This window comes from Pogona vitticeps, chromosome 1 (genome assembly GCF_051106095.1).
Source record: "Pogona vitticeps strain Pit_001003342236 chromosome 1, PviZW2.1, whole genome shotgun sequence".
Taxonomy (NCBI): Eukaryota; Metazoa; Chordata; class Lepidosauria; order Squamata; family Agamidae; genus Pogona; species Pogona vitticeps.
In genome coordinates, this window is record NC_135783.1 from 300624413 (window position 1) to 300637502 (window position 13090).

Below are 13090 nucleotides of genomic sequence, written 5' to 3' on the forward strand. Positions count from 1 at the left end.
TTTCTGACTCCTAGACTCAAAGTTCCAGTTGCATGTCTGTAATGTTCTGTGTAACTCCAGATGCACATTTAGTCGCTCACACTTTGGTTTTCTTTCATACCATATTTCTTCAGGGCAATGGCGCATATGTATAGAGATGCTCATTGGTCTCAGCATGATCTGTGTGAGCAAATAAAGGAGGCAAAGAAACAGGTTACCAAAAGCAAGATGGAAATGCTTTCCATGAATCGTATGAAATACTATTATCAGCAGCTGAATCAACGAAAGCAAGAAGGACACAAGACAACTTTTATAGATCTCTGGGGACTCATCATTGAGTATATGTTAAACGATGGGGTACAGTATTCAGTCTGTCTATTTATCGCAAATGATTGTAAATATAGATTCTTATAGAATCATCTAATTAATTAATTGTTATAAATTTTTTAGAACTTGTTATCATTTGTTGTAAGCCGCCTAGAGTGGTCGAAATGACTAGATAGGCGGGGTATAAATACAATAAATAAATAAATAAATAAATAAATAAAAATAGCTACTTTAGAAGCAGGAATCGCTATAAGAATTTGTGATGGCAATGCCAGTAAAAGGCTGTGTTCAGATATGGGACCAAGACTGCTTCAATCATTTTAGTAGAAGATGTCTTTCAGGAATTGGCTAGGGGAGCAAGATCTGGTGCATGGTATTGAGATCATATGGCCTCAGTACTGGTTGCCAGTCACCTACAAGGCCCCATTCAAGCTGCTGGTTTTAACTTTCAAAGGCCAAAACAACTTGAGGCCTGGATACCTAAGGGGCCATCAGTCTTGTTAGGAACTTCTCCGGAGGTTAAGATCTTCAGGAGAGACCCTCCTGGGAACCTTAAAAGTTGCAAAGGGTTTTTCAGGTACCCTCTCAGCTTCCACTCTTTTAGGAAGGGTGTAAAGACACATAGTTTCAAATTGGTTTGTGATACTGTTTAATATATTGTGATGATTTTAACTGTTTGGAAACTTAAATTGATGTAATATTATGTTTGGTTTTGTTTTAATTTTAATGATTCTATAGTTGCATTTGTTTTTACTTGTTCTTTTATTGTATTTTATTATAATTGTAAGACATTTTGAACACTGACTAGTAGTGGAAAGGCCAGGCAGAAATATAGCAAAAAATATTAATAAATAATGGAGCATGTGAAACTTTATTACATTTAATTTTACATATGTTGAATTAATTAAGATAAACAATTATTGATCTGGAGTTGCAGAACTTAAATGGTGTCATTAAATACTGCTCAGAAGGGAAGCCAATGGACATCAGTAATGGAAACCCCCCTGCCAAAGGTCAAATCTACATGCTGGTAGCTCTAGTAATGCAGCATGACTGGGACTATCAAGGAATGTGTGCCTCCTTATGTAGCTCAAAAGACGTAAAGAACAATAAAATCTGGGGGTTGCAGGGGATGAGAAACAGGTATAATCCTGCTCCCGCCTTCTTCTGGTCATTTCCACACATAGATTGGTCCCACTCTATGGAAAACACTGTTTATACAGAGCTTTCTCTCGTGTTTCAGTAATCTATGGTGTAATTATGCTGCTGCCTATATCAGGATAATGTATATCAAGTTCTGGCTTATTCAGTCATGGTTGAGATATTCATCATAAGCAATTAAGACATTAGATCTAGATTTATGTGTGGCTTAGTTATATGCACCAAGATGTTCTGTGCCATGACTTAACAGATAACATTTTCCCCTTTCACAACAAGAAAAATAACCACAAACTTACGGATCAGAGAGAAGCACTGATAGATGCTCAGAATCCACTGCCAATTTATGTGACTATCAACATCAAGGACAAATACAGCACTCAAGACTTCAAAGGTAAGGGAAGGCCAAGGTGGGTGGGGGAGGAGACTTCATATGTTATATCTTTAATGGCAATTAAATAAATTCTACATTTGGCTCTCTCTGGAATCCATAATATTTAAATGACAATATTACACCTCTTGATTATCACCACAGTCATAAAATATTGATTTTAGGTAACTACTGCTATTCTGACAGAGTATGTATTTATTTTGATAATAAAAATAAAGAGTGGAATAGAGTTATTTTGACTTTCTGAACTTAAGGTGACATGACTCCCTTTTACATTTGTAAATACACGTTCATATGACCTGGGAAAGACAGAAGAGTTGTTTTTGCTCTTGAGGAGAACTGTGGACTGGTGATTACACTGGATTTTGTTGTTATTATTCTAAGTTGGTGAGGTATCTAAGATTTTATGCAGTTGCACCATATGTGCACTATAGTAAGTGAGCCTTTACTGTGATTTAACAACAAAGCCTGAAAATTAAATTATCCCCCAACTAGCTGCATGCACATTCAATGAGCTTTGCATATATATAAATAATATTGGGGAGGGGTTTGCCCTGTGATTGTGCAGCTTGTCCCAGGCCACACAGGCTGGTTTTTCTGGGATGCACAATGGGGGAATAGAACTCCCCAACTTCTGGCTGTAACTCACTGTGCTACCCAAGATGCCCCCAGAAGAAGAGAATGGTATACTACTTCTGAGTACTCTCCATCTAGAAAACTAGGGAAGGCCCACCATGAGTCAGAATTGACTTGACCATATATGCATGTACTGTATACTTGGTGGTAATTCCCATTCAGTTTAACAAAACATGTTCTGAAAGCATGTCTGTGCATAGGCTTTTAGTTTCAGATATTCAAAAGTATTTTTGTTTTTCTGAAGTGCCAACCAATTTTGCTTTCTGATTAAGACTGTAGAACAGTGGTGTCGAACTGTGGCCCTCCAGATGTTCTTGGACTTCAACTCCCAGAAGCCTTCACCACCACCTCTGCTGGCCAGGATTTCTGGGAGTTGAAGGCCAAGAACATCTGGAGGGCCACAGTTCGACACCACTGCTGTAGAAGGAATCAACAACCTGTTTTCTTGTCTCATCCCACCAGTACATGGAGGCAGGCAAAGTAGGCATCACAGGGAATGTGATGGGAATGGTTTGCATCTTTCCCTCTTTAGGTTCTGTATTTCCATTTATATTTGCACTCCTTCTAAAATCATGCTGTATTCTACTTACAGAATGGTTAGAGTTCACTCCCTATGAGGTGGGATTTCTCAAGTATGGAGCATTTGTGGACCCCGAAAACTTTGGAAGTGAATTCTTCATGGGCCGCTTGATAAAGAAGCTTCCAGAAAGCCGGATATGCTATCTTCATGGTGATATATTGAATTTTTAAAGAAAAAAACCCCCTAAGTACTATAATAAAAATCTTAAGAGCAGGAATAGCTACTCTCATGTTTCCTTAGCCTTCAAAATAAGGACCAGATCCAAAGCTATCTATTGCTTGATAAATAATGTAGAAATGCCCAGTATTTTGGCTTGGCTTGGGGGTCATGGTCTCATTCTTTCCTGGGGCATGTTTAAATGCTGCCTTTGTGGGGGGCACTGTAGTCGTGGCACTTCACCTAAAGACCATGACTCCAAACCAACAGGGCCCTAATGTAATTTCTTGACCAAGCTTCATGGAGCTGTGTATCCAGTGGAATATCCAGCAACACACTACCCTAATCAGTCGCTATTAAAGTGGGTACATTTACCTTGCATAGAAGCCAAAAAAGAAAAGAAAGAAAAGAAAAGAAAAGAAAAGAAAAGAAAAGAAAGAAAGAAAGAAAGAAAGAAAGAAAGAAAGAAAGAAAGAAAGAAAGAAAGAAAGAAAGAAAGAAAGAAAGAAAGAAAGAAAGAAAAAGAAAAAAATAAAGAAAAATATCATTGTGGCACCTTAAAGACTAAATGATATATTTTAATGTGAGCTTTCACAGACAAGTCCACATCCTCAGACATAAAAGTGGGGCTACATGGCAAATATTTGTACATTTACACGTGGCCCCCAAACAAAGAGACACACATAGAGGTAAGCACTGCAGCCTTGCCTCCTCTTGATTCCAGTGCAATTGTTTGTCTACATCTGGAAGGTAACAGATCTACGGAAAGAATTTGCAATATCTCTGGAAACTTTCCATGTGAATCCAGATATGGATTGCCCAGAGATTCAATTCATATGGAGATCTCCCGTGGCATTTTTTCTTCTTCACCTCATTGGGATAACAGTGAAAAAATGGCAGCTGTTACACTCCTCTTTTCTCCCTCCTTCTTGAAAGTGTACTCTTTGTTTGTAAGAGCACAACAACAGCAGAAACGGAGGGAAGCACAGCTGCAGTGTTTCTCCTCTACATGTGGTAAATACACCTGCTTTAATAATGACTGAACTTTGTGACTGCCATTTTGTTTTAACGGAAAAACACAAGACTTTTGCCTTTCACCTCATTGAAATGGTGGGAAAAAGAACACCAGTTGTAAGACTCCTCTGATCATTCCTCCTTGGAGATCATTCCTTGTCATTGTTTATAATCATCAGAACTTCTTGTTTGTCCTGAAGAGAAAACTGTGCCAACCAGCTGCTTATCATTTTCCTGTCTGTGTATCACTTGCACCACCTGTAGTTCTAGTGACTTAACTACTATTAATATGAAGGTTCCCATTTATATGAATTTCTGAACAGCTTCATAAAAGGAGTGGTTCCAAATTAGGCAGCTCATTGTATATCAGACCCAATATTTAGAACTGCAAGTTGTGGTAAAACCTGCTATATGATACATACCAGCTGTGTATATATGTTTGCCATGCATCTCTTCCCCTGCCTCCATTAAGTGATGGCTCAGAGAAAATGTTCCCATCAGCATTTGTTCTCCTTGGCCTTTTTTTTACTTGACCTTGAGTAATCTGCTCAATTTACAAGCTTGATGTGTATAAACTCAGGCTCTGAAAATAGAAGCCTAGTCAGTGTCGAAATTAAATGTACTGTTGTAGTCACAGGCAAGCTGAAAGGAAGGGCAATTTTCAAGAGATTTATTTTCCTTATGAAGTATTTATTTTCATCTCTCCCCTTTATTTTTAGGCATGTGGAGTAGCATATTTTCAGTGAACTTGATGTACATCTGGAATAGGGTTAGCACCTCTGAGGAATTTTGGCATAGGTGGACTCAAGACAAATTAATAGATATTGGTGAGTATATGTGATGCTTCTGTTTTACCCATTTCTCTTCTATGAAGTAGGAATTTCATCATGTCCTGCAACGGCATCTTAAGAAATGGGAATCTGGAGTTCCTTTCTGTTCTTTACATATTAACCGATTAGGGCCAGTTCACGCTGCCACAAGGTTGTTCATTGTCCAACCTGTGTAGGTTTTCTCCAGCATTTAGTATAAACATCAGATTTGTGACTTGGCAGCCCACACTAAATCTTGCCAAAGAATGGCGTGCCAAAACATAATGAGTAATGCACACTCATAATGCGCACCTCCAGTGAGGAAGCTACTTGTGACAAAGGTTGAAATAGAAGGCCATCATCATCACACATCATCTCAAAAAAGCTGTCCCCCTTTGGTACAAGGCAACACTGCAAGTGTTATTAATAGAATCAGCCCCACCCATAGGTAGAGTAAGGATCAGTTTGTAAAGCTGAACAAGAATGAACACTTAATGGGAGGCCCTGGCCATCTTGTAATGGAGCAGTGGAAGGATCATACTGAGCCCTGGGTTTGGGGCAAGGAGCAGCAGCAGCAGCCAGCTCCTCCTCCTTTACTTCATTACTGTTGTCTTCCACCAAAGAACTTCTCTTGGCCCTCCCTGGTCAAATCAGTCTGAGAATACTTGGGGACACTTTTCCATTATTGAGATAGGATGCAGTCTTTCAGATGGTTTTTGCACATGGAAGGGGAAAAGGCATCATCTGGTCTCAGATGCATGGTAGTTGTCATCTCAGAGGAGGAGGACACAATACCTGAAAGGCTAATAGCATATCAGGACTGCTTAACAGTTCTATTGGTTCCGCTTTGGAATGGAAATGAATCTGGACTCAACGATCACTTTCATGCTTGCTTATCAAGCCTGTAGGCTCTTATAAACCATTACCAACACACATTAGTATCCTAAGTGGGAAGGGAGGTCCTGTTTCACTGAACAGGGAGGAACGTACATCTAGGTAAATATGTTTGGGGTTGGCCTTTTACAGCCATCTCATTGTGGGTATTCATGTACCTCTCAGTCTAGTTAATGCATTGCACCCTTGATGAGGATTGTCAGTGTTAGACAGAGATGGGACTCAAGTCACAGGACTCAATGTCAAGTCAGACTTAAGTCACACGGGTGACTCAACTTGGCTTGGTAGGGTTTTTTTTTTCAATTACTTAAAAGCGGCTTGGAACCCACCTACTCCTCCCTTTTTTCTGGGGGAAAAGCTTATTTTTAATAGGGGCTCAGACTTGGGCTTGGGATTCAAGACTCGAACTTGGACTTGAGTCTTGGTAGCAAAGACTAGACTCAGATTTGGTACTTGGACCCAAAGACTTGCCAACATCTCTGGTGTTAGAAGCCTTGCTTAGCTAGTGCTGGCTGAAATCTTGTTGCTTGGCTTAGTAAGTCACACTAGAGTAGACCCACTGAAATCCTCCCTAAGTTCCATTGATTCAAATGGATCTACTCTACTTGTGACTTACCATGCTAAACTAAATCAGTTGCAACTAAAGTATGCCCACTTGAATCAACAGAACTTATGAAGGAGTTGACTGACCAAATCCCTACTGATGCAATGGGCCTACTCTAGTGTGACTTACTACACATAGCAACTGCATCTCAACCACTGAATTACACAAATGTTAATGAATGCTTATAAACAGAAAAACAAATTTTTGTCACATTTTGTGCCGTACTGCAGATGAAGAGCCCAATCTACCTACAAAACCATATGAGATAAAGAGCCACATGTATGTCCCAGCTGGAACATTTGCCACTAGACTTCGAGGGGTCTTGACAGATCGCCTGTCTGTTGCCCAGTATCACAATTTCCTGAAGGGGTTTCAGCTGCATAACTGTTACTTGGAGAATGAACATTTTCATAAATGGAAAGGTAAAATGGTGGATATGGTTGTTGATTGGGAGTACACTGTTCAGTATCGCTCTTTAAGAACTTGCTTCTACAAGGTTAGAAATAAGCTTCCACACACAATTGACTGTACACAGCTGTACACAGATTAAAAAAGAAGACTGTCCTTGCCTGCAAGTTTGTGTTGTGACACTTAATAGATAGGGATGATGAAGGGAAACAACAGAAGTCATCTGGTATATCAACAAATGACTTTGACACCAAGTGGAGAAATAAAGGGCATATATGTATATAAGTACTAAATTACCATTGCTTAATTCAGTATCTGTCATGTTATAAGGGGGAAGAAACAACAACCATGGAGATTTATATAGATAGGTATCATAACTACCATGATGCCTGTTTAGGGGTGGCTGAGCTTCAAAAATATAGGGAGAAAGGCATCTCATATTCCCACTGACTTCTAACAATGGAAGATACATCCTCCAGTTGCAACTGTGGTAGAGCGCTGCCACTGGAAGTACTAATCTATTGAGACATATGGCATTAAAGGGCCTTTAAGGCTGCATTCTAGGTGGGGAAAGGACCCATTGGTCATGAAAGTACACAGTTCTGAAAAAGCAGGCAGAACAAATCTAAAGTATCCTCAAGCGTCATGTGGTTTAACAGTTCTCAATCTATTTGGACTTAAAAGTGGTTTTCAAGGCCACGCTCTGCCTTCCTCTAAAAAGAGTGGACACTGGACCTATACATTCATACGACAGCCAAATGCTAAGCATGTTTGATCATAAATAATTCCTACTGATTTCCCTGGAACCTACTTCCAGTTCACATCATGTGAACTGAAGTCCTACATCATATCCTAGAAGGCTAGTTCAGAGAAGCCTAAGGAATTGTGAATGAATCGGCTTACTTTCTTGGGAAAGCAAAACACATGCTCTTATATATTGTAGGTCTCATAATTCAGTGCAAATTACTCTCAAGGACATGGTTTGGAACTGCAGTCAGAATGCAGAAAGAGTGGATTATTTTTTAATTCAATGGGTGTTTAAAAATCTGAGGAAGGCTTACTGTTTGCTGGTAACAGAAATGTATTCTTTTTACAGCTACTGTCTTGGACCAATGTCCCAACCAGCTGACAGAGCATGAAGACTACTTGGGAATGGTGGATGCTGGATTTTTCATCAATACAAGTTGCCCACCACTTTTAAGGCCAGAGAGGAAAGTAGATGTCATTATCCATTTCAGTTACAGTTCAGGCTCACAGACACTGGTAATAGACTTTGTAGTGCTTGCTGGCACATTTTCCTCCTGCAAGAGAGATTTATACATTAGATTACAGAAGATAAGCAGTATTTCCCCAGGAACAGTAAAACTGAATTTTGCTTGCATTGAAATGGCGTTGAGTGAATTGTGTTCAAAGGCCACTCTTCTGTTCATTTGTCTTCATCAATATTGAAAGCTCTATAAAGTTCAAAAACACTTAATCCACCATGATGACCTTTAGTTACACAGGGAATGAATATTAATTCTGTAGGTTATGTCTGTATTCACTGAACAAAATGCTGACACAAGCTTTCCACAAAGAGTGATCCTATTTGGAAGATGAAAACAAACCAGCAAGATAAACATTAATATATTTGTCTTCCGATAAGGAACAAGTTGGCCAACTTCTCTGATAATTTATCTGACATGTTTCTGTGGTCCAAATTGTTTTGCAAGAGCTAATGAGACAATGATTTTGAAAACGGAAAGATTGTTTGTTTATTCTAACATGAACTTATCCCAGTCCACATATGAAAATAAACTTGCTTTTCTTTTCTAATTGGTCAGCTAGATAGCAGATCTGATGTCCAGCACATCTTTGTTTTCATGTCTGATGTCTACAGCAATGTGGCTATGAAATATTTGCAAGCCTGGAGCGATAATGCCATAAGAAGAAATAAACAAGTGCTATAAAGTATAATCTGTCCTAAGTTTAGCAGCTAAACTCCAATTTACCAAATTCTAATAGTGTGATAACAAACATAGTGTAGAAAATTTCCAGTTAGTTACTGGGCTCGTATTTTATTTTATATTAAAAATAATAGCCAAGAACCAAAGGGCTACTTCAGGAAACTTACAAGGCTCTGATAAAGTTATCATAGACATTCTGACTAGCAGATTTTAGGAGCTGAAGTAAAAAAAAAGAAGAGTAGCATTTCCAAGCACTGCTTCTGGTTTTGTTAAATAGCAGGTTCTTATGCAACATTAACATGTCATTCAATTTCCAAAGGGGCTTAACATGTGGTATGGGTGACTGTTTCAGAAACATGGGTTCAGAGCAACCTTTGGCAATCTGGTACTGGAGACAAAGTAAGAATATATTTCTTTTGTTTGAAGCAATAGGTGCAGGAAAGCTCAATCAGGATAAAAATTATGACAGATAAAACATCTACATGGTTAGAGTCAAATCTCAAATCTGATCATGGCAATTCATATAATTCGTGAAGGCTTTCACGGCCGGGATCTAATGGTTGTTGTGAGTTTTTCAAGCTCTTTGGCCGTGTTCTGAAGGTTGTTCTTCATAACATTTCACCAGTTTCTGTGGCCGGCATCTTCAGAGGACAGGAGTAGCACTGTCCTCTGAAGGAAGAACATTAGGAAGAACAACCTTCAGAACATGGCCAAAGAGCTTGAAAAACCCACAACAACCAATTCATATAATGTTTGCATTTAAGTGTCGAGTTAGGAATTCTGAAGTGCATGTTTATAATATAATCTGGACCTCTCTTCCTCTGCCCCCCCCCCATTTGTGCTTAATTCTAAAAAACGTGCTTTAAGAGGTACATGGTGCAATTATTTTGTTCCTCATTGTCAAAGTGGTGCATTTAATTTTGTTTCATGTGTAAGACTCTCAGCCTTTGTGTTCAAATAGATTGTGTAGTTCTGCCTGATTGGAATTCTAAGGCTTTGCAATATTATTTGTCGGGCTTCACAACAGTTTGCTTGCTTTCACTTCTCAACTATCTCTTATTTCAACTTCCATTTGAATCTAGCCTCTAGAACAGGCTTGCCAGTACTACAAAGCACAAGGAATCCCATTCCCAGAAGTTGTCCTAAGTGAAGAAGACAAGAAACACCTGAAGGAATGCTATTACTTCAGTCGGGCTGACGTCCCTGGCTGCCCAATCCTGGTTTTCTTTCCACTAGTGAATGATACTTTCCGTTTTTACAAAGCACCAGGTGAGTGATTGACGGGAGCCAAGCAAGTGGACACAGCTTGCCTGCAGACTACAGCCAGAATCCTGTTAGAAGAAACTGTGGTGTGGGGGTGGAACTGCGTAACTGGTTCCCCAATTTAGCAGGGCTGCAAAATATAACCAGTCATGCACTGGTAGAGAAATAGCTTGTGCAGCTAGCTAGTCATCCAACATCATGCAATGAACCTCTTCCAGGGTATGGAATGGTTGACATGAGTATTCTTCCACACACAGTATTCCCACCACAGTTCTGCACTACATATTTATTGCCCATTTGACAAGTTCTCATTTGACTGAGTGCTGGTTCTAGGTTAGTAAAACCCTTGATTAGGAAAAGTTGGTTTTCCAAGGGGAATATCTGTGTCTGCAGGTTATATTTACTTCTCTAGCTTACGGTGGAGTAGAATATCTTCTATTGATTGGACAAGTGTTCCGAACACTTTGAAAAAAGTGACAGCAACAAATGAACCACAGTACTAGGATTTTTTTTCCAGTTTTGTTTTGTTTATTAGATTTATAAATCTTTCTGCTTGCCCTCTTAAGAGGACTGCTAGAGGTAAGAATCAAATGCATTAAACACATAAAATGAGATTAAAAACTCAGAGTGCACTAACAAAAAAGAAAGGCCTGCTATCCAACCAATTAAAGCCTGTTTCAGCAACAGCCCTCATACATGTCAAAGGCCAGCCTGACTAGAAGGGTCTTTGCCTGCTGATATAAGGCCCACAGCGAGCTTCTAAATGAGTCCTCACTGCATAGTTACAACCTACTGTAAGTCGCGTCTCAGGTACTTCAGTAAAAAGTCAGAGAAGAAAATGGAATTCTGATGATAGCTGTAAGATCAAATGAGTTTATTGTAGTATTGTATTTAAAAAAAAACAGGTTAGCATGGTTTAAAGAAAACTCAAGACCCAGAATAAACTGTGCCAGGAATCTTTGGTTTAGAACAGAATGTCTCTCTATATTTTTTCTGAACTAGGGCAAAAGCAACAACCTGCTTTTTTTAATCTTAGGTGAGCAACGCTGTACTGATGCTGACATGGAGGCAGGAAAGGTTGACGTTTCCAGTTGGCGGACCCCCTACTCTACTTTCTGCCTCCAATACACTGAGGAGAATTTCGATAAGCTAGTGAACTTGAGTGAATATAACATCTTAAACAACAAGGACATGCTTTTGCAAGCTTTGCATGAAGCCGTGGTGCGGAAAAGACAACAGCAGCACTGCTCCAAGAAATAATTCCCTTTCTGTGTGCCAAAACATGTTGACTAGGGGAGGTTGTTTTTTTTTGAATGTGCTCAGAACGTGGGACAGGAAGGAGACGGAGAAGTGAACGGCTCACTGGTATCAGTTTCATCTCTTCACTAGTAGACGTTCCGTGTTTCAGTAGGGGAACTGTTCTGGATTTTATTGGGAGGTCAGGAGGACTTACCTGGAGGGGCAGAATTCACTGTAAGCTGCCAGTGTCTATTTAGGGATGTATTTAATATTAAATTGGCAAAAAATGGAAAACACTAAGAGCATGTGTTGCCTCTTTTTTTAGAAGAACTATTCAAGCATCATTAATACAGGGGAAATAATTTCTCACACAGGCACATGCACCTGGAAGTACTCAAAAACTCTTCACAATTGTAATACAGTGGTACCTCGACTTAGGAACTTAATCCATATTGGAACGGCGGTCGTACGTCGAAAAGTTCAAAAGTTGAGGCAAACTTTTCCATAGGAATGCATTGAAAACCGTTTAATCCATACCTGCTGTTTTTCATTCCTACGTTGAGGTGCTGTTCGTAGGTAGAGGCATTAGTTCCCATAGGAACTAATGCAAAACTGGTTAATCCATACTCTACCACTAGGGGGATATTTTTTTTTTATTTTTTCTTCTTCTTTTGACCTAAGATGAAATTAGTTCAAAAAAAAAAAGGCAGGAAAGTTTTTTTTTCTCTTTTTTGGTTTGTATGTGGAGACTCTGTTCACAAGTTGAAGCAACTTTTTGCGAACGGAGCAGTTCATAACTCGAATCGTTTGCAAGTTGAGAAGTTCATAAGTCGAGGTACCACTATATATGGTCAGTTGTACTCTCTTGCTCTTTTGGTAACCATTGTGAGTACATGGCAATCACTGGCAAAACTGATGACACCTTAGAAGAGCTACGTTATCATTCCTGGCACTCCAGATACCTCCGTTTTCCAAAGCTAATTTTGTACTGGCCTTTATGTGAAAGAGCCAAGGTCATGGGCAGGAGAGGACAGAGATAGTTTTCAGAGGCTCCTGAAGCTGAAGGTCTTTTGCAAGGTACAGGAAGAGATTTGTGGAGCACATTGCCTTGGTGGAGGAAAAAGAGAGGAGTGTGGACAGATACAGGAAATACAGACTCAGTATAACACAGTGCTTAGACCCAACCATGTTTAACTCCCATCCACTGCTTTCATATTTGGCCTTCCTCACTTTTGGCTTGTAAGCATGTGTTTATGTGAATAATCTAGAAAGTTACTCTTGATATAATAAGGCCCTGGGACAAACTTCCTCCGCTGTTGCCACACACATAAGGCCCAATACAGTCCAAGTGTATATGAGTAGCCCCACAGTGTCCGATGAAATTATAGTTTTGTCTTCCTGCTCATCTTACCTACATGTCTGTAAGATGTGCATAGCATTATTTTAAAAAAAAAACTGGGAATGCTACTAGCTGGACTGTGGTACAGAACAAATCTAAGTAGCCTAAGTTTCCTGTTATTTTGGCAATAATTTGTATTATAAGAAGAAGAATAAACCAAATGGCTAAGCTCATGGGTGCATCCCAAATCTACAGAAGTCATAAAACACATTATATCCCTTTTTCTGGGAGAATGGTGAGATGTAAACAATCAATTTCATAATTTTCATAATTCTAGGTACAGTATT

The 13090-nt window shown here is 39.3% G+C and overlaps 1 protein-coding gene across 1 annotated transcript in view; it reads left to right on the top strand.

Annotated features, from left to right (window-relative positions):
* The window catches only part of LOC110079010 (cytosolic phospholipase A2 epsilon), a 44983-nt gene extending 32378 nt beyond the window's left edge, over positions 1-12605 (top strand). Inside the window, exons 14-21 of the mRNA XM_020793734.3 lie at positions 114-336; positions 1744-1858; positions 3084-3221; positions 4961-5068; positions 6779-6970; positions 8053-8219; positions 9985-10171; positions 11202-12605. Coding sequence (XP_020649393.3) covers positions 114-336; positions 1744-1858; positions 3084-3221; positions 4961-5068; positions 6779-6970; positions 8053-8219; positions 9985-10171; positions 11202-11425 — 1354 coding nt within the window. The 3' untranslated portion in view covers positions 11426-12605. The remainder of the gene's footprint in view (positions 1-113; positions 337-1743; positions 1859-3083; positions 3222-4960; positions 5069-6778; positions 6971-8052; positions 8220-9984; positions 10172-11201) is intronic.
* Positions 12606-13090: the final 485 nt, after the last annotated feature.